This window comes from Colletotrichum tamarilloi (genome assembly GCF_030869305.1).
Source record: "Colletotrichum tamarilloi strain Tom-12 chromosome Unknown Scaffold_20.1, whole genome shotgun sequence".
Taxonomy (NCBI): domain Eukaryota; kingdom Fungi; phylum Ascomycota; class Sordariomycetes; order Glomerellales; family Glomerellaceae; genus Colletotrichum; species Colletotrichum tamarilloi.
Window position 1 is genome coordinate 5,900 of NW_026849403.1, and position 26,963 is coordinate 32,862.

At 50.5% G+C, this 26,963-nt stretch overlaps 11 protein-coding genes across 11 annotated transcripts; 5 read left to right on the plus strand and 6 right to left on the minus strand.

The window, feature by feature from the left end:
• Nucleotides 1-725: 725 nt before the first annotated feature.
• Nucleotides 726-3,221, minus strand: CTAM01_06819 (uncharacterized protein; the record flags this gene model as incomplete). Its single annotated transcript, XM_060522845.1, has 4 exons — nucleotides 726-804; nucleotides 994-1,103; nucleotides 1,557-2,092; nucleotides 2,333-3,221. The coding sequence occupies 4 exons, from the start codon at nucleotides 3,219-3,221 to the stop codon at nucleotides 726-728; spliced, it is 1,614 nt and encodes a 537-aa protein (XP_060382347.1).
• Nucleotides 3,222-6,301: 3,080 nt separating this feature from the next.
• CTAM01_06820 (uncharacterized protein) lies at nucleotides 6,302-6,558 on the plus strand (the record flags this gene model as incomplete). Its single annotated transcript, XM_060522846.1, has 2 exons — nucleotides 6,302-6,394; nucleotides 6,451-6,558. 2 exons carry the CDS (start codon nucleotides 6,302-6,304, stop codon nucleotides 6,556-6,558), a joined length of 201 nt encoding a protein of 66 aa, XP_060382348.1.
• Nucleotides 6,559-6,730: 172 nt separating this feature from the next.
• On the minus strand, nucleotides 6,731-10,420 carry CTAM01_06821 (uncharacterized protein; the record flags this gene model as incomplete). The annotated part of the gene is made up of 4 exons (XM_060522847.1): nucleotides 6,731-6,853; nucleotides 7,112-7,423; nucleotides 7,505-9,574; nucleotides 9,632-10,420. 4 exons carry the CDS (start codon nucleotides 10,418-10,420, stop codon nucleotides 6,731-6,733), a joined length of 3,294 nt encoding a protein of 1,097 aa, XP_060382349.1.
• Nucleotides 10,421-10,866: 446 nt separating this feature from the next.
• Nucleotides 10,867-12,412, minus strand: CTAM01_06822 (myb family transcription factor; the record flags this gene model as incomplete). The annotated part of the gene is made up of 4 exons (XM_060522848.1): nucleotides 10,867-11,680; nucleotides 11,725-11,905; nucleotides 11,979-12,022; nucleotides 12,096-12,412. The coding sequence occupies 4 exons, from the start codon at nucleotides 12,410-12,412 to the stop codon at nucleotides 10,867-10,869; spliced, it is 1,356 nt and encodes a 451-aa protein (XP_060382350.1).
• A 905-nt stretch (nucleotides 12,413-13,317) lies between these two features.
• On the plus strand, nucleotides 13,318-13,662 carry CTAM01_06823 (uncharacterized protein; the record flags this gene model as incomplete). The annotated part of the gene is made up of 1 exon (XM_060522849.1): nucleotides 13,318-13,662. The coding sequence occupies one exon, from the start codon at nucleotides 13,318-13,320 to the stop codon at nucleotides 13,660-13,662; it is 345 nt and encodes a 114-aa protein (XP_060382351.1).
• Nucleotides 13,663-14,530: 868 nt separating this feature from the next.
• Nucleotides 14,531-15,662, plus strand: CTAM01_06824 (short-chain dehydrogenase; the record flags this gene model as incomplete). The annotated part of the gene is made up of 3 exons (XM_060522850.1): nucleotides 14,531-14,773; nucleotides 14,845-15,200; nucleotides 15,266-15,662. 3 exons carry the CDS (start codon nucleotides 14,531-14,533, stop codon nucleotides 15,660-15,662), a joined length of 996 nt encoding a protein of 331 aa, XP_060382352.1.
• Nucleotides 15,663-16,357: 695 nt separating this feature from the next.
• Nucleotides 16,358-17,322, minus strand: CTAM01_06825 (uncharacterized protein; the record flags this gene model as incomplete). Its single annotated transcript, XM_060522851.1, has 2 exons — nucleotides 16,358-16,599; nucleotides 16,671-17,322. The coding sequence occupies 2 exons, from the start codon at nucleotides 17,320-17,322 to the stop codon at nucleotides 16,358-16,360; spliced, it is 894 nt and encodes a 297-aa protein (XP_060382353.1).
• Nucleotides 17,323-18,590: 1,268 nt separating this feature from the next.
• Nucleotides 18,591-20,312, plus strand: CTAM01_06826 (uncharacterized protein; the record flags this gene model as incomplete). The annotated part of the gene is made up of 4 exons (XM_060522852.1): nucleotides 18,591-18,848; nucleotides 18,936-19,149; nucleotides 19,208-19,599; nucleotides 19,659-20,312. The coding sequence occupies 4 exons, from the start codon at nucleotides 18,591-18,593 to the stop codon at nucleotides 20,310-20,312; spliced, it is 1,518 nt and encodes a 505-aa protein (XP_060382354.1).
• Nucleotides 20,313-20,847: 535 nt separating this feature from the next.
• CTAM01_06827 (uncharacterized protein) lies at nucleotides 20,848-22,437 on the plus strand (the record flags this gene model as incomplete). Its single annotated transcript, XM_060522853.1, has 4 exons — nucleotides 20,848-21,097; nucleotides 21,173-21,274; nucleotides 21,332-21,641; nucleotides 21,705-22,437. The coding sequence occupies 4 exons, from the start codon at nucleotides 20,848-20,850 to the stop codon at nucleotides 22,435-22,437; spliced, it is 1,395 nt and encodes a 464-aa protein (XP_060382355.1).
• Nucleotides 22,438-22,476: 39 nt separating this feature from the next.
• On the minus strand, nucleotides 22,477-23,893 carry CTAM01_06828 (aromatic prenyltransferase; the record flags this gene model as incomplete). The annotated part of the gene is made up of 2 exons (XM_060522854.1): nucleotides 22,477-23,604; nucleotides 23,675-23,893. 2 exons carry the CDS (start codon nucleotides 23,891-23,893, stop codon nucleotides 22,477-22,479), a joined length of 1,347 nt encoding a protein of 448 aa, XP_060382356.1.
• A 667-nt stretch (nucleotides 23,894-24,560) lies between these two features.
• Nucleotides 24,561-26,517, minus strand: CTAM01_06829 (uncharacterized protein; the record flags this gene model as incomplete). Its single annotated transcript, XM_060522855.1, has 7 exons — nucleotides 24,561-24,656; nucleotides 24,717-24,806; nucleotides 24,870-24,989; nucleotides 25,074-25,398; nucleotides 25,474-25,682; nucleotides 25,753-26,115; nucleotides 26,197-26,517. 7 exons carry the CDS (start codon nucleotides 26,515-26,517, stop codon nucleotides 24,561-24,563), a joined length of 1,524 nt encoding a protein of 507 aa, XP_060382357.1.
• Between the last annotated feature and the right edge of the window lie 446 nt (nucleotides 26,518-26,963).

Sequence of the window (26,963 nt, forward strand, 5' to 3'; positions counted from 1 at the left end):
CCTCCAACGCGGCCACCCCCAGACTTTTGCCTACTGCATCCCAACTGCAACGAAGATCATTCAGCAAGGTCACGGATGTCCACTGATCCGGCTCGTTGCGATATTGGCTTCATTGGCTGTCGTTTGTCGCGAGACCTGCGGCTCAAGATTCGACTACTGGCGGTATGGCACTTTGATGTCTGCTGGTTGGACCGAGAGACTTATAGCAGCAGCCTTCTCATCTGCAACTTTGCCGCCTCGTACTCCAAGCATGCAGTGAAGCACCATCTGCTCCTCCACACCGACATCAATCCGAATACGCTGATGTGAAATTGCCAGGACCAAGTTGACGATCCCACGTACCGTGGAACGCCCGATGTTGGTCCAAGAGAACGAGGCCCTGAACTTGCCACGCCCGCATCTCAGGCACCTCACTTGGCCGCCGGTACATCATACCCGCCAATGAGATACTAACAGCAAAGTGCCGGACCAGAGCTACGGCCGCTCTCCTTCAGCTTCAGGGTTTGTAGGGCCCAGGATCAAATCCTCCGATTCGACTGCCTACGGCCAGCTACTTCTGTGCCGTGCTTGAATGCGAACAGCCGACGAATTCTTGTGTTGGGACCTGAATTAAGATGTCTTCTTGAACGGGTGAATTGCTCTTTGGGAACTCTTGGCGTGGTGCTATCCCGGGAAGGTGCAGAGTCGAGAACCCGGTCTTGTCTGCCGTATGAAAGGAAGATAAGTCAGACGACCGAGTCTTTGCGGATGCCTGCCTTTGTGAACTCGTCTTGAGGCTTGGCGTGGATGGAATTTCGTCGAAGACTGCTGTGAGAAAGCCTTGTTTTTGGCTACATGTGGCCTTACTTTCTGGCCAGGTAGGATCTCAGTGCCCCTTGTAGGTTGAGGTCAGACATCAAAGAAGGGAGGGAGGTCTTGTAGTCAGCGGCATGCCTGGTTGTTTCTGTTGCGTTACCTTTGCGCTTGCTTCTGATATTATGACCAGAGACTTACCAGTCAGTCTTTTTTGCGATGAGCCCCAGCCCGGCGTCTATTGCCTTCTTAATTGCGTCCTCCTTCGATACCCCGGATACCTGGCCCTCAGACTTCTTTTCGCAGGCGCTCTACAATCAATGTTGTTATTGACTTGAACGATTTGAGGTGCCAATTTCCGCAATACACATGACTGTCATGTCCGTTGTGATGTGTCCAAGTTCTGGAAAAACTGAGGAAAGCTAATGGCTTTATCCCATCAAATACTATGTAGGATTGATCCACATATACATACATGTAGATACTTTGTAAGAGGGAATCATAAATCATACATCAACCTAACCTTCTCTTATACTCACATGTGAGCCTCATCCCACTGAGATCGATCTCTTGCGCCTGTCAAGCCGGAAAAAGACCACCGCATATCTACCTGTGAAAAAGATGCAAATTGAGCAGATTTAGAAAAAGACTGAAGGCTTAAAACTGGTTTATCAATGCAATCTACACTCCTGGTTGATGGGATAATGCTAAAAGATGCATATATTTGCTTACCGATACTTGTTATGCTCACCTTAGTGATTAACAACGTTCCTAGATAGCTTCTCATTTCGCTTACGCCCTTCTGAAGATGTTCTTGCACGACACTGTATCATGTTTGTGCCGCCATTTTGAACGGGAGACGTTGTAAGCTTGACAAGCCGCGAAAGCTCCCCTAAAAAGGATGCTCCCGCCAAGCTGCTCAGGCTCTGACTGTCGATGCCCGAAAAGGTCGAGACGAGGCCGGATCCCTTGCTCAGGGGCTCCGAGTGGCGCATGGAAGATAGTCCCAGGATGATGACTATCAAGAATGGCTGGATGGCAAGCACCAGATATAGCCCAGGTGATTTCCGTAACGTTGGTCTGTTATAGAATATGATCTGCTCGGCTTGAGGGACTCTGAACTTGACTCGGACGTCTTCGTAAGGTACCTTGGTCTCATTTTTCGACTCCCAGGGCATAGAACTCACATTGAACTCTTCCGAGTTGAAGGCCCCCGAGCCTTTCATGACTGCGTTCCTTGACCACAGCATCGCAGCGACCGATGTGGCCATACATGGCTGCATCCAACGGGACTGAATGCCTATGTTACATGTTTTGTTGTTTCCGCAGAATGGGCCTAGCATTTCTATTAAGGGAAGCATGTACCAAGACCCCAGTGCGAGATATGTGAATGTAAATGGAAGTTGCTGAGGTCAAGCCAAGATTTCATCGTCGCAACGGCCGCTCAGCAGCTGAAAACGGCCTTGTGTGACTGATCAAGTTCCATTGCATTGTTGCCGGTAGGTGTTGTACAGATAGACATGTTTGGAAATGGACTCACATTCCGGGTTGGTTGGTTCCAGCCCAATATACTGTATCGATTGATCCGAGTCAGATTTCCGGTTCGTGAGTGTGAGTGACCACCCGTTGAACATGTCTTTGGTATCGAAGTCCCAGGCGTTTCTGTTCAGACAATGAGACACTAAGTCGCTTTCGAATGTCTGTCGATCCGAGTCCATCATCTTATTGAAGGTGGCTACTGTCCCTGTCACCGTTGCAGCGATGGTCCATAATTCACCTATTGCGAGACGCTCCTGTGTTGCGATCACATAAAATGCCTGGATAGTATCAAGCGCCGCGGCGCTTGTTTCATTCAACAGTAAGATATTGTAGTCATATGTGCTCGGCAGTGTTGGGAAAGGTGGCTCAGACCCATTTGAGCTGAGTTTTGTGGCTTCCCGAAAATCCGTGGTTGCGTTGAAAAACCCAGAGACGCCGTTGAACGAAAGTATGCCAGGCGGCTGGAACATGCCATAATAGGTCTTGTTGGAGATGTAGTCAAAGCTGTCGATCTCCATATGACTCTCGCCACCAGTGAAGGTCTTGTACGCGACGCTGAGAGCAATTGGAAGAGCCAACATGAGGATGAGTGCCACTCTCCAAGACATACCAAGTCTCGAGGCGGTAGGCTTGTTGCGCAGAAGCCCGTCGTAGTTCTGGATAGTGGACTCGCCAAATCTGGCCTCTATGAGAATGAACAGGTTCGGCGCGACGCTGCCTAAGCATAAACTCGTGATGCTGAGCAGGAATCCGACGACAATGAGCTGGTTGTTACCGACACCGAGATACCAAGAGATGGATTCATGGGGAACTACCAATATTCCTAAGGCGAGGTAGATGAAGGACAGTATAGCCATCCCTGGGCCCGAATAGTAGAATCTCTTCTTCATCGTTGGTTCGCCAAGCAGTGGAAGATCTCAGAAAGCTGACTGAGGCGTGTACAGGACCCTGTGGGCGTGATGCCAGGTCTGCCGTGACTGCTGCTTCTATGCAAAAGATTCCGCGATACGTCGCGGTCAAGCATGTCATGTTCTTCTGTGCCATATGGGCGAAGAGGTATCGGCGACATGCTGTGACCGTGAGAGGAACCGTCTATCGGACTCCATGTTGAGGCCACTGAGATGGAAAGTGCGGCCCCTTGACGGACTTGGTGCGATAATGTCGTCGTCTAATTTCGGGACCCGGACGATAGGCTTTCCAATTGATGATGCTCCTGCCCTCAAGTGGGCGGTCTCAAGTCGCAACCATCCGACTGCCTATGGTCTCGAAGTGACATTCACGGCGAAAGTAGCTGGCTTTATAGGGATAAGCCGCAAGCTCTTACAGCCTGATCTTGAGACGACCTGGACGGTGGGCAAGTGACGTGCACGAATGAGGCCCAGCAGAAGGACGTCGGAATTTGCAACGACTAAACCGCAAATCAGAAATACGCCTGACCTTTGGAGAAGAATGCCTAGCTCAAGATTTTGGATTGATTGCTCTTCCAATGAGCTCCTGGTTGCATGCCACACAGCCTGGCACACCTCGTAACCAGCGTTCGCAGAATTGCAGTCATTTCTGGTCTGCCGTCACGAGAAGTACCCTCCACGGGCCATATCTGATGGAAAGCATCATATGATGAGGCCCAAATTCAGCTCATCGACTGCCAGAAACAATAGCGTCATCATGTCCGGCACTACTGTTTCTCCTGGTAGCCCTATTATATTTCGAAGTTACTCACAAAATAGATTGAATTAATCAGCAATTAGGTATCGACCTCTATGAGAGTACCTATATTTATATGCCATTTAGTATTTAATGGGATAGCCTGATGAGATGTTTCAGAGAAGCTCCCAGGAACCTGTGTGATATATCAGGGACAGTAACACCGATCTCAGTTAGCATATAAGCATGTGTTCCAAGACCGTGTAGTGTCAGCATTGGAAAGAAATCTGGTATACATACCCCAAGGAGTAATTGTTTACGGCCATTACTACGACTTCGCTTCAATGTTTGACTTTCAACATCGCCGAACACAAAGCGCCGTATTTAATGTGCGATAATTTATGACTGAAACGTGCTACTCAAGCACATCAATATGTAAGACATAGCATGTGGAAACATGCATCTTTTCTTCCTTGAGCTAAGCTTAGGGAAGAAGGCTCTCAAGTTCCTTTATCTGCTATCGTCATTGCTCAATTCGCCTTGGATCCTCGGGATCCCTCTCTCGTCGAGGCAAGACATCATGTAGTCGCCAGTAGCGTTGTAGGCAGTCAGTGAAAAGCTCTTAGGCTGCCTCGCCGTTGAGTGTTGACCAAGGAAGCATTACCGCTGTTGTCTTCGTAACTGGCCAGCAAGTGGAACCTGGCAAAATGTTGTGGCAGGTGATGACACGCAGCAATGAGTATATAGAGGTATTGAAAGCAGCTGGTATTAATCCAATCAGAACGAAGAAAAGATGATAGTTTATGTACTAAGCGAATGGAATTCACGTGTTGAAGCGCGTGAAAGCTTGCCTGACGAGTGCTGAAACCATCCTTGTTCCGTGATAGATGTTATATGTCGATCTTGACCGTACGGGTACTTGGGACACGCAGGCAACTTTTCTTCTCTGGATGCTGATGTCTGCTCAGAATAGTGGGATTATAGCAAAGGTGCTAGTGGGTTACCGGTGGGCTGCCGGTGTCTCCGATATTTGGCGGATAATTGATTGCTTCCGGGGAAGGTTTCAGGCGGAACTGAACATTTCTTGACGTTTGAGGTCAAACTCTGTCTTGTTGTGGCGGTGTAATTAGTGGGTGTACGAGTAATGTCATGACGTGCAATCCTCCTCACTGCATTGTTCCTAGGACCTATTGACTATTCAATTCGTATTGCTCAAGCATAGTCGCCATTCACGCTGAGGAAACTGCGAGACCGAGTCTTGAAAACTAAGATTCCGCACGGTTTAAGTGAGTTATGAGTCATGCGGTATGAGAGTAATCAAGAATGATTGCAGATACAGCGTTGATAGACATTCAATTGCGTAATTAGTTGCCGGTCGAATCCTTATTGAATCTCGAGAGCTATCATTACAGCCCGAAATAAGGGTTCCTTTGAAGAGAGCAAAAAAGCCGTGCTCCTTTGATATCACGAAAACTGACGTACTTCATACATGAGGGCTCTTGACTATCACGTCAACTACCTAGCCTCCTTATTGCAAGAGGCTGGGTTGAAGTGAGAGGTCTTAAAATCGAATGAAAAAGAAAACGAGCATTGTTGAGATTATGGACCTATGCAACATCAATATGATGTTGCTATGCGAAGTTATTTCGACTAAGGACGGCCTGAGCCTACGAGTAATAACTAAAGAGAGATGGGGCAGACCGAATTTCTTCATCAAGGCCTTCCTTCTTTGTCTCACAAATTTGATAACCGAGCTATTGAAATGCTTGACAAAAACTCTATTCTTGCCCTGCTGATTGTCGCGTTGTCCGGATGAACTACCTGACTCAGTGACCCAGTGTGCTGGCCCACCAGTGATGGCCGAGAGTTCGTCTTGACAATAGTGCCGGAACGTGAAAACAAGGGGGTTTTCACGTACAGAACAGGACTACAGCGTACTGAGTAGGCCACTTGATCACCAGAACATCTCTTTTATGCTATTATTTCGCTGGATCCTTGGCAGGCACTTTCCGAGACGCAACCGTGCCTTGTGTCAGGTTTGTGTCAGCTGTCCAGAACATCTAGCCAGGCCACCCAGACCTAGACAAACGTCGAAAGAGCCCCTGCCAAAAACTCCATGTAGGTATTCAGTTAAATACTTCCGGATTGTTCTCTCAGGATACCTAGTCAAGATGAGTTACGCATTCAATCTCTCTCAAGCTTCAAGGAACACTGTATATCTGTTCACTCTCTAAACAAAGTTGTTAGCAACTCTCTCTTTTATTCTCCTTCACTATTGCCAAGCTGCGAAATCTTTCGTTGACCGAAGATATTATACCATTACAAAATGCAACTGTCTACCATTATTTTTGCTCTCTTTGCAGGCGTTGCCTTCGCCAGCCCTGCTAGTCTCGAGATTCGCCAGACAACCAATACAGCTGTACGTTAGCTATGCCCCCTGCCTTTCTAACGCAAACGCTGACCAACATGTTATAGTGCGATCTTTGCCGCAAAGATTGCTTCTTTGGGAAAGGAAGCAATGCCGTCTTTGAGAAGTGTTTGAACACATGCAATAAGGACTTGGGTTGCACGCTTACACCTTAACAGCCGCAAGGTACGGTTCCCTAAACTACATTTGAAATGATTGAAATCGGCTGACACGTAGGGCTAGAAATATTTGCGGTATGGAATTATGTATAAGGAACTCAGGCTAAACCTAATATAAATATTTGGTTCACTCAGGATTGCGACCTCTTCCTCCTCTTGCTCTGACTACCTACGACGCTATCTCTGTGATGTCGTTGTGCCCCAAAAGTACAGCGGCAAATAGCATGTCGAGGTCGCCGAGCAGAAACTTGAGACAGAACGTGATATGGTAGCCGGATTGTCTGCTAATGGTCTAATTTCATCAGACTGAACATGCAAACACCTAGTGCCCAAAACAAGATGACCAAGTCGAGCTATAGTACTGTTCTGCATTCTGAGATCGAGACATGATAAAGCTTTTGGTCTCATTTAGAACACCAAATATCAATAAGTCCAGAGCTAATGGTCCGTCAGGTATCTACGCCAACGTTTTGATACTCTTCCAGTAGGAGACATATGCCCTGATCAAATTTTCCCCCACCGACGTCATATTGGCCAAGGTCGAACTCACATTGCGAGAATTGCTGGTATCTAGGACAACAAATCCACACGACATTTTGGCGAAATCCTCTCGAAGGAATCGTGTGAGACCTGCAGCAGGGTTGCCTGGTTCCGGTATAGTATCGACCAAGTCGAGCCAGGCCTCGAGCGGGATGATGGACGACCTGCTTATCCGTAGTTCCTCAGACATCAGTCTGACAACTTCCTCCCAGCTCTGCCGGGCTGGGTTCTCTAGATGGTAGACTGCACTGAGTGGTTCTTGATGGAAGAGAATCTCGCTGAGGGCTTCGGCAGCTATATCGACCGGCAGCCACGACAAGGTCTAGCAAAGTTTATTAGCAAAATGGAATTGCCCCAATGTTCAAGCTAGCAGAACAGCCTTTTCTTTGACATCTTGACTTACCCCACGCAGGTCGGGAAATTTCCCCAGCTTTTGAGAAGAAGCACAAAGGGCTACAAAGTGCTCAGAAGCGTTCCAGTAGCCGGTGGTAGAGCCGGCAATCTGGCCGACTCTGACCACCGCCGCTTCTATCTCAGGATGGTCCTGTGCCGCGCGTTCGATGATTTTCTCGCAGACAAGCTTGGCTTTGGCATAGCCGAGATCTAGCGTCCAGCTTTGATCCTCGACAGACGTCTCGGGAATCAAAGTCTGTCCCTTGATTGACGGATAGTTCCCCACCGTAGAAATGGAGGATACCAGTAACAGCTTTGGCTTCTGTGCCCGGTGAATGCTCGCTTGGCGCGCTAGCTGGATGAGGTTCAGCAAGCTTGAGAATGAAGCCTCGAACGACTGCAGACCCATTTTGAAGTTCATGGGCCACGCAATATGTACGATGTGAGTTACCCTAGCCGCGAGACGCAGGTACTCGGCCTCTGGCAAGCCGAGCCACTGATCTGCAGTATTTGTTTCGTGGACTTCCAACTTTCTCCAAGCGTTCTCATCGACAGAGACTTTTCGTAACGTTACCGCATGTTTCTGAGCTTCTGTAGGGTTTCCTTTTCTAGGTCTATTCAAGCAAATGACATTGCTCACGTTATCATCCGCAAGGAGCCGACCAACGAAGAAAGACCCGAGACTGCCAGTGCCGCCCGTGAGCAATACCACGGATTTTCGCTGCTCTCGGTGGTTGCCTCTGCTGGAGTACTTGTCCACCAGCTGTTCGATAAGCTTTGTTTCGGTAATGACTCCATTTGTCTTGGACGAACCGGGAATCAGTGCCTCAACCAGCTTATTCACAGAAGGGTTGCGGTAGACGATGTCATCTTTAATCATGTCCGTGGAGAGGAGGTTGGCTGTCCCAGGCTTAGAGGCGGCATACGTTGCGCGCAGTGAAGCCGTCAGCAGTCTTCGTAGTCTCGTCGCTTGAAGGCTATCCATGCCGCCTGAAAAGAAATCATCGTCGTCCTCCCAATCACGGCCGTTGTCTAACCCCAGAACGTCCTGGGTAACGAGATTTCTGATACTGGACGCAGGCGAAGATAGGTCGATTGGTGGTGCAACCATGCTTGCCTCAAGATCACGGTAGACTGCCGCCATCTCATCGGCAAACTTCCTTGACACTGCGCTCCGGAGAACAGTGCCCTTGTCTGATCTCGGGAGCGCTTCGGGAGCGACGACGAGAATCGCGGTAGACGATGTAATTCTTGCATGAGCATCCATTTGACGGCCTGCTTCCTCAATTGCCGGCCAGATCGACGCCTTGAAGTTGACCATCTCGCTGGGTTCGACGGGCCTGACAGGCTCTATAATGACACCGAGTTCGAACTGTCCTTCACCGAAAGCAGTTGCGTCTCTCACGTCCTCATGCTGTCTGAGCAGGGATTCCAGTATCGTTGGCCTCACCTTCTCTCCGGTGGCAAGACAGATCAGGTCGTCTTTGCGGCCCGTAATCACAAAATCCAGCTGTCCCACGTCATCGGCCGAGGCGCATTCCGTGCGTGCTACGATTATATCCTGCAGTTCGAAGCGCTCCTGCCACCCAAACGGCTTCATGCTCAGCTTGTAGCTGTAAGATCGTTCTGCTTCGGATTCGGTCTGCGCACTCTCTTCTGCATCTGCATCGATGAGGTCAAGCTTCACTTGAAGCGGTCCGAGTATATCAGCACGCATTCGCAGTCGACGCCAGTCGTGTTCCTTGCCGGGCACGAAAAAAGGTGTCATTGGACCAGTCTCTGTCGCACCGTACTGGCCGACGAGTCTCACGCCCGAACGTTCAAGTCTCTCACCGACCGAGGTTTTGGGTCTGCCGCCACCGAAGCCCGCGTAATCTAGCTTGCGAAGGATATCATGTCCTCTGCCATCTGGCAAGCCCTCAATTTCCTCCAAGATAGACGGAACTGTCAATAACGCCTTCGCTTGCGAGTCCTCTATGAGGGCTGCGATGCTGGCACCGTTGGGGATGGTGGAAGGTACAGGGGCGCAAAATGTCTTGCCGATATTGAGGGACAGGCAGACGGATACGAAGCCAAAACCCTGCATCTGTGGTCAGATGCGACACTGGAAATAGATTCGTTTCTTCTGTTAACTTACGTGAAAGAACGGTAGTGTAGAGACCGTCAGTCCATGAGCTTCTTTGGTCGATTCGAAGTTGTGGCATGTGGCGTAGCTCAGAAAGTATCGATGAGAGCAAGGTATCGGCTTTGGGAGACCCGAAGTCCCTGAGGAATGTAGGATGAGAACCTGGCGATCATCTTCCGAAACGTAGTGATCCGCATCGGCAGCGCGAAAGGTGTGACTCTGGTCTTCTGCGGGCTCATCTGCAAGGAACGACTCGTAGCCGGATACAGAGCGGATCATGATCGTGCTCTCATCAGGGATCTCTTTTCCATCTTGAATTTCAGCACCAACTGCCTCGAAAGCAAGGGGCAATAGGCGCGGAGACACAAGAGCAAGTTTCACGCCCGTTTCGCGGATAAGATGTCGTGCGGACGGCGCACTCAGACGCGCCGACAGGAGGACAACTGGCACGCCCATGCCCATACAGGCGAGCACACAGATGACCAAGCCAACATGGCTCTCCATGAGCACCGCGACGGGGGCGCATTTATTCACGCTACCATCGGCTTCAGTCTTCGGTGCATGAAGACTGGTTGCCTGTTCCTTGAGCCATGCCTGGCAGCGGATGATGGCGCGCTGTAGCGTCTCATAGCTCAAGGGCACAAAATTGTGGCCGTTTCCAGCCGCATTTGTGTCGGCTTGGAGACAAAATAGGTGCTTGGGGTTGCTTTGGGCGTGGAAGTCGACCAATTCGGGAAGCGTTCGCAGGCCGGACGTTGAAGCGGGCTCTAGGCTCACCTTGGGCGTTCTGAAAGACGACATTGGCGCATAGGTATCCGGATGACAGGGGAAGATGGTAGGATAGGATAACTTGGATTGTGGCAGCCACCGCGTGTATTCTGAAGTGGTATGCCAGTGGCACCATCAAGAACAACTCGATATTTGTTGTCACACTCACTACAAACAATAGGACATTTGATTGAACCAATTAGATGTACTTGGACCCAAGTCGGGTTACTGCGCTGGGCGCAGAAGTAGCAGAACTCGGGTCCTTGCTGAAATTCCTGGACCAGAATTATGACGATGTCTGTCGAGGATCATGTGTGCAAAGATTTGGCACATAATTTCAGCAGTATGGAGAGACAAAAAATATGTGTCACGCCATCAATTTGCCTTCTATGAGGAGTTGTCATGAGTTCATCCATTCAATATGGTCGCGTATGCGCGGTACAAATATATATGCATGCGTATTATACACTACTCGAGACTTATGGGTGATTATTGACGGTACAGTTGATCTTGAGACCAGCGCTGTGCTTCATGACGCTTCCTATTATCTCGTTGGCGATTATCGGGTCTACTTGGTCCAGAGACAAAGTGACAAGACCCATCTGTCCATTGTCCTTCGATGGGTTCTCAGCGCGAGTCACTGACCTGAGAGAAGCTCTTGGAGAAGCCTCGCCTTTGACACGTTTCCTTGCTCTTGAGATATGAATAGTATCCGAAATACCAGCCGTGTTGACATCAAAACTTCCATAGCTGGAGTCATGAAAGTAACTTTGATCAGTGGGACCTTCATCCCACCATGAGGGCCGGGAATCCAGCGAAACTGAGGTGTCATTCTCAAGCGAATTGAGCCAAGACATCCAATCGCTATCCGGAGTTTGAATAGCCGAATTCCCCGATGAGTGATCTGAGGTGCCTATGCAGCTCGGGTCGAACATGTCGAAAGTAGTACCTGGCAACTCCAGAGCGGGTACTGGCAAGAATGTGTCTGAGTGACGGTAGTCTGGTATGATCGTAGACGTGGGCCCGAGTTCTGTTGCCTCCACTGGTTCATCGGACAGGAGACTCATGTCCATCACGAGCTGATGCTTCTGATTTTCGCTTGAGTCGGTCATTTCACACTCGGAACCTTCATCAAATACGTCGTAACCGTCACCCTCGCAACTCTCGTCCTCATCATTAACGTCAGGACTACTGCTGGCCATTTCCTCGTCATGGGTCTCCGGTAATGACCGTGAAGAGGAATTCGAGTCATTAGCTTGTGCATGTCGACTCCTGCGGCCGAGAATGAGACTCCTGTGAGCCATGGTCAGCCGTAAATCCATGCAGATGGCTCAGACTTTTCGACTTGCCTGTTGCGTAGATCGTGGGTGGAACGATCCGGCAGCTCGGTAAGACCAATCTGCTTCCAGTTGTTTCCAAACTTACCCATCGCGTCCAACAACTTCTTGTCCTCCTCGGGGGTCCATGAACAATGCTTAACGTCGGGTCCCAATACATGTTGCCAACGTTTCGCGCATTCTGCAGCAAGGATGCACCTCAGCACTGAAGGGGAAACAATGGTGGGATATTAACGACGCTGATTTCTACTTACGGTCGGCATTTCTACTTTGAACCATGGCCCCTACTTGTGACCATCTATGACAAGGGTGGAGGTTAGCATTGATGAGACCCGAGAAATGGGTAATAGGGAAGCGTGGGGTGAACCAACTTGCACCCGAGTTGCGCCACGGCCTTCTGCAACCTCTCGTCTTCTTCTTGTGTCCAAGCACCTTTTCGAATATCGACTTGGATCTTTGCCCACCGCTTGCGGCAGTCCTTGTTGGTACGGCCCGGTAATGACATGGCGATGTCGTTCCAGTTTTGGACGTTCCCGCCTTGGCGCACTGGGAGATGGAGATCTTTGTTAGATTTGGCAGCACGCGTAACAAGGGGGCAGATGGGGTTGGTACTTTTTCCCTGCACCTCTCGTTTGAGTATGTCATCTTCTTGGCTCGTCCACCATCTTCTTTCTCTGGTAGGAGCCATGTTGTTTTCCGGATTTTATGTAAAAGCGAGGACAAGATAAGCAGATGCCAGTAGTGTTCTATGAAGACAGCCTGAAGCTTGAAGTGGTCTACAAAGGTTCACTGTCTGATTCGCTCTTATGGAGAAAGACGTACCGCATGTGAGCTGGTATCTAGATAGATATATGATGAACGGGGGCGATGATTAGAACGCGCCTCCATCGTTTCCCAGCGCAGCCTACTTTCGAGGACCTCCACTGTGCCGCGCCCTGGCTCGTAAGCGAAGGAATCAAATGAGCGCAGTTCTGCATGCAGAACTTCGGTTCAGAGGCTGGAGCTCGGTGTATTCTGCAACAGCGGTAGCGACAATAAGCAGGGGTCGCCTTTTCCGGGCAGAGGAGATGAAAGCCAATGCTACATGTATGCGCCAGTCATCACCTAATCCTACCGAGACCATTTCTACAGGCTCCTAGGCAAAGGGGGTTTCTTTTTAGTATGTAGTAAATTTGCTTGGTGTGACACTATGCAATCCTTCACCTTCCTCGAATCGGTTGTATCTGCAGCATTCTAGATGAACCATCCTGTCGTATGATTTGATACCGCAACGGGCGCCAGACGGCTAGCCCTATACGGGAACCCAAGAAGGTAGCGTCACATTAGGCAGCTCAAGCAAGCGCAGAAGAGCCGCTTAGAATATGCCCAATTTGATCCAGATCCTGTCAGACCATAGATTTCGCCATCGGATTTCGTGCATGCTTGGGTGATGTGGATGTTGCTTTCCCCGTTTCGTCGTCACCTCAACCCACCCCGCAAGTTTGCGACACGTTTCCGGATCAAGGGTCCAATTCCTCCGGGGGATGACGGATAAATCAGACGAAGGTTCCCGACCGGTAAGGTACGGTATGCACGCCCTGCCGCGCTAGCTGTATGTCAGATCCACGTACAGGCCAGCTCTCCCTTACTCAGCCGTCGCCTCCGGGCGAGCTGGCTGGCGCAGGTGACATCTCGGAACGACAAGGGACGAAGTTGAATCTGATAGCTACATGGAGGCAGAAGAGATCTAATTTGTTGGAAATTCTGTCTGAGAAATGTGTTGGTTCTTGGCGCTCTCGAGGATATTATGACAAGGGTCTAGAGCTAGATAGACAGGGACCCCTTCGGATGCGTGGAGGGAGGATGGTCTTACGGACCACACGCAGTACGAGGGTAGACTGCGCCGCAGGTCAGAGAAAATGTAAGGCACTCAATGAATCATTGTTTACACAGAGGTAGTCACGCTATCAAGGCTTGGAAGTCTTCAATGTGCACATGCAGGCACGGAGGAGCCTTGGGCCAAGCCGCCAATGGGTGGCGGACGGGTAGGGCGATAGGACCCTGCTCCCTGTTAATACATCGGGCGGGCTGGGCCTGCAATCGCCCGTACGAAGTACTTCGGTTGAGGCTGGCGGGATCACGCAACACAGACTACCTTGTTTAGGTAGCTTAAAGTATCATTTCAAGGGTTCTACGACGTGGAAGGATTCAATACCCCTTCATGTGCAAGTCTACGGATACATATAAGCTGACAGTGGAGCCGCAAGCTAAGTATCCGAAGGGTGGATACTATCGTCTTATCTGAGCATATTTCATTGGACAAAAGTCCGAGGATGGAGGAACTTGATCTTTGTATTTCCCTGTCCGCCCCCCGAAGAGGCAATCAATATCTGATTGGCTCGGGTTACAGGTCGGCAGGAGGGACCGGTCCGTAGACGCTAGTCTTAGAGTAGAAAGCAATATCTAATTGGCTGCTGAGAGACCCACACATTGGATAGATCTAGATCTGTTCCTGTGATTGGCCACTTCTACCTTGAACTCACATCCTGACTGAACAAAATGATGCCATGTGCTTTGGATCCATTGTGGTTCCGAGACCATGCCGTAGCCTTGACACTACCTTCGTCTCTGGAAGACTTCGTAAGATGCTGCCTGCTTTGGATATAAAAGATGACAGCCGTGTCGTGAACACGCCGGTATCGTGTCTTCCGGCATACCCAAGACTCCGTGCACATCGCCCTTCTTGAATTCGCCCCAAAGTCTACTTTCTCTGTCGTTCCGAGAAATCTTTAAATTTCGATTCGTTTGTTGAATAATAGTTGCAAAGATGGTGATGCTACGGTTGACTGCAGAGCAGTACAGGAAGCTCCCCATCCTGGTGGACGAGTCCTCCTGCGTGGGAAAAACCTATGTCATCACCGGAGGCAACTCCGGCTTGGGCCTGGAGACTGCGCGATACCTCGTCGCTTCGTCCGCCGCGACAGTTGTCCTGGCAGTGAGGAATCTTAGCGCTGGAGAAACAGCTAAGGCAGATATCGAGAAGTCGACAGGACGCAAGGGCGTCGTACAGGTAACCTCGATTTTCCCCAACCACTGACGGCCGAGAAAGATAGACTAATATTAGAACCCTGGTGGCAAAAGGTGCGGCATCTGGATTTATCAACCTATGCTGCCGTTCAAACCTTTGCCAAGCAGATCTCACAGGAGTTGGACAGGATTGACGGCTTCGTCTGCAATGCCGGCATCATGATCGACCAGTGGGAGACTTTCGAAGGCGTCGAGAGCAGTATCTTCGTCAATGTCGTCAACACGTTGTTCCTTGGAGCCTTGATGATGCCCAAGCTGAGCGAAAGCGCTCGCAAGTTCAGTATCGAGCCAACGCTCGTCTTCATTGTCAGCGTGTTGGGATACACCGTCAAGGCGGAGATGGACAAGAGTCGCAATGGGAGCGTCTTTGACGGACTCAACGACGAAAAACGCGCAAACATGGACTCAAGGTACGTCAGAGGAAGGTCCAAGAAAGAAAAGGCGGCATGTTGCGGGACTGACGCAAAATTACCAGGTACGCTCTCACAAAGCTCGTCGAGGAATTTGCTGTTCGTCAATTTGCGGCCCAGTTTCCCGTAAACCGCACGGGCGTGGTCATTACTATGGTTGCCCCTGGTCTCTGCACCACCGGATTGGGACGTGATGCGAGGACATTTACCAAGATCATGCATGAGGCGGTCCGGGCTATGATGGCCCGCACAGCGGAAGTGGGCAGTCGCACCATCCTGCACGGCCTGGTAGTTGGCGCGGAGGGTCATGGAAAGCTTCTTTCAGGCTGCAAGATCAAGGAGTTCTGGGTGCCAGACTGGGTTAGTAACGATGAGGGCCAGCGCTTGCAGAAGGCGACATGGAAGGAACTCGTTGCCAAGCTGGAGCAGGTGCAGCCTGGATGTATTTCTCAGATTTCGTAGACGTGATATTGACTTTTAGGAAGTTAGGCTGTAGGGGATATAAGATACCCTGATTAATTTACTTGTACTCGAATGCATTCTCTTCTGGCAAATACTTTACATCAATCCTAAATCTTGAATGCTGTTGGTATCCCTATTACAGGGTAGTTGGTTCGAACCGTAGGTTGACGAAGAGATCAATTGAACTATATGAATTTTTGCGTAGGTGTAAAAAGGAGGTTCTAACTGTAGGTTACCTAGGCTGGCTATGATAATCGTAAATAGGGCCCCTAATTGGCTATTGCGTAGTCGGCCGTACGCCGCGGTTAAATTAGACTTCTAATCTGACAAATGCTGATGCTCGTTTATAGATGTTGGCTGCTTTCAAATAAGACTACTCAATGCTATGTACCTTAGGTAAGTAGACCATAGGAGCTGGCTGTATCCTATGATGTGTTTCAGAATATATCAAGTCTACTAACTTTGCAAAAAAACGTTTATAGAGTGGGAACGATCACATTGTTATCAAAGTCCCCGGTTATAAGCCTTAAATACAACGTCAATAAGAAATAAAAACACCAAAGAAACAGCCTACATTTGTAGATAAAACGCCGGTTACAGTTCATTCTGAGTTCCCCTGACATTGCCCATTAAGTCGTGCATGCCTTAACCAAGAAAGACCATCAGTCCTCGGTAGAAACGATATACTAAATTTCTCAGTAACTACTACGAGGCACTCTTCCCCTCCTGGATGTCCAGGACGGCACAAAAGTTTCACTTTTGAAAGGAACTATCTCAGTTGGAGGCTGCATCTTTGGAAGAGGATTGCCATCCAAGTCTTCGTCACGGACCTGCAGCTCAAGCAAGTCCTCCACGCTCCCAATATGTCTCCCTGCAAGCCATTCGCGCCGCTTGCCGGCCAAATGGACAATGACATCGCCGCATTCAGTATTGATTACTGGCAAGTATCAGCATTAACCCAGAACATTCTTATACTTTGGAACCTGGATCGTCACTAGCTTTACTTACCTTGTCTCGTGGCCTCTGGCATTCTTCCCTCCAGATTGATTTCTGGGTTCACAGAGTAAACAAGGACGCCCTCATGCGCGAAGTCGAGCATCAAACTCTCAGAAAGCCGCGTAGAGGCCAACATGGACAATTGATTGTCGCTTGGAGGCGCCGCGGGATTGACGGAGAACACAGGAACCGCATTCACGATCGTCCTTTCACAGCTGCGCGAAAGAAGGGGCACCAGGGCCCGAGCCATGAGGCTGATACCCTTGACGTTGGCCTCCCAGACCTTCCACCAGGTATCCACGTCTCTCAATCCAGTTACATCGCCCTGAGGGATGACGGGTTTAGGCGAAGAAGCTGCGATGTTGACAAAAGTGTCGACATGACCCCACATCGAGCTCACCTCTCGCACGCCTGCTTCGACGCTCGCGGCATCACAGACATCGATGGTCAAAGCAAGCACATCGGGTGCCGGTTTACCGACGTCGATGGCTGCCTGGACCACCTTTTCGTGGGTATCCGAAACGTTGACGTGGTCAACGAGGGCAAGACGGGCAATTCCTGCGGCAGCAAACGAGATTGCGGTCGCTTGGCCGAGTGTCCCAGCTGCTCCAGTGACCAAGACGGTCTTTCTAGTGTATGCTGGAATCTCTGTGGCTGAACCCATGGCTTGCTAAGGTAGGAATTCTATCAACGTCAAAGTTGGGGAATGTGAGGGTGGTAAGAATTGTGTTCGGAATTTCGATGTCACCTCTCGAACAGCTTGATTTACCAAATAACGATGGGTTTGATTGCGCAAATTAGGCTTCACTTGACGTCCGACTAGGCATTCGACAGGTTCCGGTCTAGTGCGGAGTATGCTTTGCCGGAAACTAGTGCCCCGCGGCCCGGGACCCGAGTTAGATTTGTGGGTCTCGGGCCCGAGTTGTCAGCCCTGCGGACCCGAGTCAACGATCAAGAAGCCCAGTAAGCCACAAATCTGTGAGAACTCGAACTAGGAACAAGTGATACTATTGTTATCATGTTCTTCGCTCTTCGTTCCAGACCGGTCCCACCTTTTAGAGGCCATGCGAAGCGATTCGCTACTTCGGGCGGAGCAGGAGGGGGGTGAGGGGGGTGAGAATCTTGGGACGAACGCCCATCTTTGTCGCCCCTCGTCCTCCGGATCATCGATGCTGGCTACGCCGCCCTTGCAGAATCAACTGAAGTTCCCTCTCGTCCCGGTCAGTCTCACACAAGGGCTATCCGCTCTAGGCAGGCACCCATCGGAAAACGCCTCCGGCTGATGCGTTTGGCTCCTCAGTCCCGAACGGCTGTCACGGCTTCGCCTTAAGCGCTCAAGCACTCACAGCCCTGTGTTACAAGCTTCATATGGTCTTAGTATATCCGCTTATCGGGACGGAAGGATCGGTGAATGCGGCTGCCTCGAACTAGTGATCCCTCAGGGACGTATACAATGCCTCTGGATTGCGCCTCGGGGCCTCGATTCGACCAAAATAAATTACATCTCGCAAAGTACGGCTTCTGGATTGAGACTGGGCCCTATTCTTCAGCTTGCCGAGGCCCCCAAACGAGAAACCATTCCCAATCGGGTTGGGAAGGATAGCGGCTGAACCCTGACTGAAGAATCCTACAATGTTCTCATCCAAACTATCACCACTTCGGGGCACACAGAAGAGCCTGACATCGCTTGAAAGCGCTGCGCCCCGTCTCAGGAGCAAAACAATCTATCCACGATGGCCCTACAATAGGTTCATATCTGATGATGGGGGGCCTGGCGGCTGAGGCACAGCAAGCCACCATCGTGAACAGTTACGAGTGGGAAGGATATAAAAGTTCAAGGACCTCGTTTCAAAATCTAATCTTTTTGATGTGTTATCCAAGAAACCTGAACAGCAAGAAGACTCACGCACATTCGTTCCCATAGTAGTTGAAATGGCCCGCCACGCGATCTTTCAAGCCCTACCGGCTCTTTTGGCCTTCATCCAGACGGCATCAAGCACGCCCCTGACTTTCTCAACATTCTATCCTCGCAACGATTCTCAAATCGTATGGCCGACGGAAGTTTCTAGCCTGGTACACGATAAGTCCTGGGCTAGCTTCGGCGAAAAGACGACGCGTTGGTCGTCCTACAAGGCTCCTACCTTTGATGAGGTTTTCCTTCCCGAAACTGAGGAACAGCTCTCCCTTGCTGTAAGTTGGCACACATAGTATTGTTCCATTTGGCTGGAACTATTTGGACAGCAAGAAGCTTTGACTGATAGGATTCCGTGAATATAGCTTGAGTACATGTCCGGTAACAACATGACCTGGCTGGCCAAGTCTGGAGGTCACGGATATGCTCCGTCTCTCCACGCCATCCAAGACGCCGTCTTGATAAATTTGGAGAACTTCAATTACGTCAAGCTGCAAGACGACAACACAGCGGTCGTGGGGACTGGTGTCCGTTTCAGCGATCTCATCGACACCGTAGCGGCCGCTGGGCGAGAACTAAGTAAGCCACACCAAGATGAGAATGAAATGCTTGTATTTTCTAACTCGTGAGATAATAGCTGTGGGATCATGCCCATGTGTGGGTTCAACAGGCGCCATGTTGGGCGGTGGCCTCGGTCGCCTTCAGGGCCTGCACGGCTTGACTAGCGATGCCCTCCGCAAGGTCCGCTTGGCTCTGTGGAACGGAACCATCATTGAGGCTTCCAACAACGTCAACCCCGATCTTTTCTGGGGAATCAGGGGGTCTGGCCAAAACTACGGCATCGTCATTGAGTCGACGTACGAGACCTGGCCGGCGACGAATGGAGGAAAGCACTACAGTGCGGACCTCGTCTTCACCAAGGACTCCGTGCAACGTGTAATGGAGATCACCAATGAATTGACCGCGGGAGGTCTGGATGAAAAGTTGGCCGTCCTCATGTTCTTCGCATTGGATGCTACGACATCTCAGGTACGTCGGGGTGTCATTATCAAGCTTATCACTATTGTTCCTTGCTTACCTCTCCAAAGATCACCGTCATAGTCAACCTGGTCTACTCTGGACCGGAGGAAGAGGGCAGAAAGTATACCGAACGCTTCTCTTCCTTCAGCGTCGATCTCCAAGAGAACATGCTGGGCTGGGAAGAGCTGCCCACGAAGACGGTCCATGGTCTCATCCCTCAATCTTGCGCGACTGGACCGCGATACAACCTGCGCGCCCTCAACACCAAGGTCCTCAACCCGGCTACCTGGGTCAGCTTCACCGACGCATTTGAGACGTTCCTAGTAGCGAACCCTCTCGCTGCCGGCTCGGCCATGATGATCGAGACCTTCCCCGTGCAGGGAGTCAAGGCGCTTGCCGATGACTACTCGGCTTTCCCCCATCGCGACCACTTTGAGAACGTGATTGAGTCTATTGGCTCGTACACGGACGACTCTGTTGCCGACGCTGTGAACAACTTCTTCGCGGAGTGGCGCGATAAGTTTGCCGAGCCTAGCTCTTCGGGCTACGACAAGCTCTACGTCTACCAGAACTATGCCAACGAGGACGAGCCTCTGTCAGCTCTGTACGGATACAATGAGTGGCGTCATGAGCGTTTGACGAGCTTGAAGAACAAGTTCGATCCTCGTGGCTTCTTCAACGGATACCACCCAGTTCCTTCTAACGTTGCGGGCTGGAGCTAGAGTGGCCATGATCTATCGAGAACATTTTCGAGGGATGCATAGACTTTTTGTTGGTTACTGAGATTGTTGTATTCGCTACTGCTAGAAATTGAGTAATGGCTTGTATCAAATCCCATCAAAGCGTGTTAGAAAATCGCGAACTAGCCACATGATATAAGTGAAGCCATCATCTAAATATTCCTCCTAAACTTTCTTCAAGATCTCCATTATACACTGTGCCCTGCTAGCGCCTACTTTTAGTATAGCGTCGATCTTGAAGAATGACTAGATTTGGACTGCATGAGGCTCTTTGATTGAGCAGGACAACAGGCTTAAACTCGTATCACCATAAAGATGTAATGTGAGGTTTCGCCCTTTGTGATTGGAGCAAGGTTGGATTAACATGTAAGAAATCCGACATCAGGTTAGCGTAGTCTAAAAATAGCCCACCCCGTTGGAGACAGGCAACAGCTGAGTTCATGGACCGCCAAGGGAGAGTACCCCGCCTGCCGTAATCTTCACTACCGACATCGAACAGACCGTTTGAGCGACCACGATGAGCCCTGCGTTGGTCTTCATTGAACAGAGTGCGGCCGGGATAGGCAAGTCTGACCGTCGCGCCCTTCGGTCTCATGTCATGAGGGGCAAGAATGCCGGCAGACCACGGCCCTCGACACGAAAACAAACGAACAATGCCCCCATCAAGCGTCAGCTGAAGATACCGCGACGGGTTTTCTGGAATGACTTCTGTCTAACATCGTTCCCGCAAGAGCTCGATCCTGACTCCACTAGGCTCATGCATCGGTGTACGGCTCACCCAACCCCTTGCAACCACCCTAGCCTTTATCATGAAGCTTCTCTAACTTGCTTGTTTCTTCCAGGGTTCCTAGACATCAGTGACGCGCTATTTCCTCCCCAGTTCTGCTACAAGTTCGATATATTGAAATCGATCTGGGTCAACTGCATACTGGTAGATGAAGCTTGTGAGTAACTCATGGCGGACGAATTCCCATTTTACACTGAACTCACCGCCGCCCTAGACTTTCACTCGACCTTAGCTGTGTCGGCATCCTACGTTGACTTCTTTGAACGAAAGCCTACCACGTCGTCAAAGACTTTGCATCACATATGTCAGGCATATTCGCTGGTCAACCTCAAACTTTCAGGCCCCCAAGCCATATCGGATAGCGCCATTGCTGCTGTCGTCACCCTCGCCATCTACCAACAGATACACCAGCAACACTCCACCGGCCTCGTGCATCTCAGAGGGCTTCATCGAATGATTGAGTTACGCGGGGGTATCGCCAGATTGATGAAGGAGAACCGTCCATTGGCCCTCAAGCCACTCAGGTAAGCAGCTTCTTCACAATCTGACATCCAATCTTCGACGCACAGAATACTCACAAACAGCAGGCTCGATATCGAATTGTCTATGCAAAACGGGTCACCTACGATGTTTGATAGTCCGGAAGTACCGGTGACAACTGTCTTGTGCAACTCTAGCACCGTCAAAGAGCAGCTTTCTGCCTGTCCTCCTGGACTGCCCCGCATTATGCTAGATCTCATCGTTTTCGCTGGCATCCTCAATGACAGAGTGAAGAACGGACGATCCAAGCTCAACCCTTTAGACTACACAGAAACGCTCATATCACTCCTATACCGTCTCTTGGAAGGTGAACCTTTCAGTCAGCCCCTGCTTGCTTCGGAAGGCCTCTACGACGACGCAGCACGTCTCGCTATGCTGGCTTTCATGACCGGCTTGCTTCCCAACTACTGCCGTGATAACTTCAGTTCGTCGCTTCTATGCACTCGTCTAGTGAACGCCGTTCGAGAGCTCTATTCGACGCACAAAGACGCGCAAACTGGCCATTTTTCACTGCTGCTGTGGATCCTTTTCATGAGCGCTATCTCGGTTCTGAAAGTCAATGACCACAGCTGGCTGCTATTTGCAATCGCGGAGACTTGCGACCGTTCTGACTTGCGCGACTGGGCGAACGTTCACCACCATCTCAGTGGATTTCCGTGGATATACACACTGCATGATAATACCGCGCGGTGTCTATGGGAGGAAGTTCGTGAAGTGAAGTTAGAGGATCGCGGCACCGCTCTTTCACCACCCGCAAAATCGACTCAACGCGGGCTTTGAAAACTAATTATTCGTCATTCGGAACCTAGCTAGACATTCCTAGGCGGAGAGGTACCTCGCTTTATGATACAACTCGGGAGAAATATAAGACTTGATATCCGGCTCACCCTTGTCGGTGCACTGGTAGCTGATGTACGCGTGCATGCCCTTACCGTTCTCCAGCCCGCGGTGGACGGCAAGCTTCTCTAGCATGGCGAGATACTCGTTGCAGTAGGCTCCACGGCCACGCTCCCGGAGCCACGCGACCAGGTTCCTCGCAATCGTCAGGTCGTCGGGGCCGTATTTACGCGTGGGCAGGTAGAACTTTACGTCGGGCGTGCCGCTCGAGGGTGCAATGTCGAAGAAGTATGTGAAGCCCTCACACAGCGCATCAAAGTCGTCCCACTTGTTGTCGCCGCTCGCGGACGCCGGAGCGAACTCGGCGTCCTCAGGGTAGTCCTCGGGCAGGCCGAGGATGGCGAGGATGAGGGAGCGCAGGTCCTGCAGGCTGGCCTCGGAGACGTCGCGGAGTCCACCCATGGTAATGACCTCCCGGACCGAGTTGAAGCAGGTGTGGCGCGAAGTGAAGTACATCTTGAGGCGCGATTTGGACGGCGTTACGTTATCCATGCCCATGACGTTGGGCTTCATGAGGCGGCCCTCAGGGCTGTTGGCCAGGAAGTGCATCAGGGCGTCTCTGCCCGGGTGCTTGCCATCCGGATTTAACTTCTTGATCGCGGCGTCCCATTCCCCTAGCGTCGCGGGGTCACCGCCCTGGAAGAGCTTCCGCGGGAGGAAGTACGACTTGAGCCCGAAGCTGGCTTTCTTATTGTACTCAACGGCGTGCATCAGAGTCGTCGCTGGCGGCTCGCCGTCCTCCAGCTCCTTGGCATAGACGGACCTGTCTGGGTTGTACAGCTCTGCCAGGAAGTGGCGGTACCATGAGAAGTCGACGCCCGAGAGGGCGCTTGGCACTTTCTCCATATAGTCGAGCGTGGGATCATGGTTCAGAGGGTCAGCGGCGGTTCCTGAGGAGTTGTTGATCGCCTCCCAGGAGTAGCGGATGTCGGGTTCGCTGGACGTGGTGTTCCATTTCCACGAGTACTCAAATGGCGAGCCGTCGTAAGCGACCAGAGACTTGAAGACCGCAGTGCCATCAGGGTGAGGCGCTGGGCCCAGTCTAGGGACCTGGATAGTTGTCGAGTTAGTGTCCAACCCGTAACAAAAGATGCGAAAGAGCACGAAGCAAGCTGCTTACAATCCAGTGGTAGTGGAAGAGAAGGGTCTCATATTGTAGCTGGGTAGAGTAACCTGCCGCGTCGATCATAACTGCGAGATGATACCCAGTGAGATTCCACCAGAATTCAACATCCTTGTTTTCCGCTGGCGGAAGACATTTCTTGAGTGACTGCCAAACCACGAGTGGCTTCTCAGGCTTCTCAGATTGGACTAAGGTTTGGGTTGTAAGTCCAGGCATCATGGGCTAGGACAAATGAACACGGACTAAAGAGTAATCATTCAACTCAGAGAGGCACGAAGGCGTTTACTGTACAAATACTTTCCAGCGCAATGTATGGTGGTGGAGATGAGCTGATGTTGGCCGATTTGCGACCGGTCTAACTGGGTTGACGGGACCCGAGTTAGTATAAGGACCACATTGGGCAATTATGAACCGGAAGAGTTGTTCTGAGGCAAGTGCCCCAGCTAGTGTTGGGACATGCCAAGTAGGATGCGAGGCCTGTCAGCACATACTGTGTAAGCCAACTAATAACACCAATGCAAATACACTGAGGGCTTAGTCCAAGTCAACTCGGCCCCGGACCCGACAACCTGCACCGCCCCAGTCTACACAGCTGCTTCACGAACGAGGGATGGCGCACGGTCAGATTAGCTACAATTAGACAATTGAAGCCAACGGAAATTTCTTTTTCAGAATCATGTGATGAGAAAATAGTTCTCCAGTCCAGACCACACGCACGTCCAGTTGAATAGGGTTGGCAAACTGCATCAGTGATAAGTTATGTTTGAGAGAAACTGTGGGAGAATAACGAACAATGTCTGTTCAGGTAATTCATTTTACTTGCTTTAAAACCTAATTGATTCATGATTTCACTGCAAAGTTCTCGTAAACTGTTTACATGACCCTAGCTACGAGTCGAAAGCTTGACGCGGAATCCCGAAGGCTTGGCAAGCCACTTGTTCTCAACAGTCCACTCCTCATTTTGGTTTACCAATTGTATCTAGTGCGGGGGTTTGATTAATTTCCATTCTCAAATGAGTGGCAATGCTAGTCTACTCACGTTGTAGCGTTGCAACAACGAGGGAATGAGCTTATATATCTCAAAATAGGCGAGATGTTTCCCGAGGCAGCTTCTGTGGCCAGCGCCAAACTTGTGAAGCCAATAACGTCAACGCGAATTCCAATTGAGATCTTTCTTGTTCGTCAGACTTACAGTCAGAAGTGAATTGTACATGGAGGCGTGCTTCTCTTCATCACACAACCATCTCTCGGGTCGCCAGAGGTCCGGTTCGGCGCCATAGAGTGACACTTCGCGGTGCAGCGACCACGGGTTCTGGGGATTTGGGGTAAATTGTCAGCATCGGAGTGTCTTTAAACTCAAGCCATAAAAAGAAGACGAAAAGAATTGTCGCCTTACAATCCCGATTCTTGTTCCCGGGGGAATGTGGTACCCGTCGATCTCCAGTCCACAATCAGGAACCACGCGCTCGAACGGGAGGGCAAATGGTGGATGCATCCTGGTGGCCTCTTTGACACAGGCGTCAAAATAAGTAAGAGATTTGGATTCTTTCCAAGTCGCGAATTTGGAGAGTCGCCCCGCGGCGGTGGCATCGTCGATCTCCTTTTGAAGCTTTGCGAGCGACGCTGGGTTTTTGAGGAGATGGTATATTAAGGCGCCAGATAGAATACTTGTCGTGTCTGAACCTGCCACGATATTAGAATTGACCCAGGTGGGGAGGAACCTATTGCGAGTTGTGTCAGTCCAGACTTTTTCATTACTACATGCGAGGCTCAAAATGCTACATGTAGGCACATACATTGCTGGTAGAGTATGATCTTTGGCATTCTCAGAGATGAAGCTGGAAAGGAAGTCTTTTTGGCCGAGGTCACCTTTGCCGCTCTGGAGCAGATTCATTCGCTCCCTGATTCTAGCGGCACCGAATTCTACGAGCGGGTTTCTTTTCGCCGAGACGGGAATCAGAGGGTTGTCTCTCCACAAGTAGTCAAGCCAAGGCATTTGCGTATTCTGTTGTATGCCAAACGATTAGCATAGCGTTCCATTATAATCATACTGGGGATCATAGATTCTCACGTACTGCAGCAATCATGTTGAAATAGCGCCAGTTGTTCTCAATGACGCCTTCAACATCGCCACCTTTATCGAGACATCCAAGTTCCTTTGAGAACGTGACTTCCCCAAGAACGTCGAACATGAAATATTGCATCCAATTGAATAGGCCGACTTCAACGTTCGTGTCTAGGAACAGCTCGTCTAACCGCTCGAACAGATGTTGCATAGTAGAGTTCACGACCGGCTCAAACGCCATCAGATTTGTGAGCGAGTACAGATTGGCGACGGGACGCCTCATTCGCCGATGTATATCCTCGTCTCGAGTAGCGAAGACATCTGGAATCTTGCCGCCCTTAATCCTCGGCATTATTGAGTCGTAGAACTCGGACTGCACTGGAGGTTAGTGTTGCAACGATATGAACATCGGAGAGTTCTAAGGACGTCGGGCTCCAATGCCAGCGTCGCGTACCTTCTCAAATCTTCTTTTGAAACCGTATATCTTCTCAATTGCATCGGGCTGGGAGACCATGACGGCATTGGGACCAAACCGTACAACGGTGCCATACTTGCTGTGCAAATTGGTGTGAATTTCGTGAGCGTTGCCAGTGTTGACCCACGATCGACGGATGAAGTTCGTGAGAGCTGCCGCAGGTGGTCCGGGGATGTGTCTCAACCGGATGTAGGAACGCGCATTGTCCAGAACGAAGATGAATATGCCTACGACCGCCAGGAATCCAACTATACGACAGGCTCTGTCATCGAATTTCTCAAAGAGCCCTTCCGAAAACATTGCGGCGGTGGTAACGGATGTGTGGATGGATGGCTGATGATCGTCAGCTTGGTATCCCCTTTCGCTCTCGCGACGTATGATACTGGTGGTCAATTCTTACGCGATGGAGACTTAAATGTGGTAGCTAGATACCAGGCGTAGATTGCATCACTCGGGTTATTGGCTGCGCCTTTCCTGGCCGGCTCATCGAACAACTCGGGTCCGACCAGATCAGCTCGGCTGTACCTGACGAGAGACAAGGTGTGTCAGGGATCACGTTCCTGAGATGACACCAGAAGGAGAGATTTGCCACTTCTACCAAGGCTGGTAGAAATCAGAACAGGGGCGAGACGGCGGAAACAGTCTTTTCTCCCAAAGTCCTGCTTCGAGAGTTATTGTTTTCTTCTCAGCATGTCCGAAGCGAGATTTCAGCAAATTGATTAGTCGTAAAGATATGGTTGTGAAAG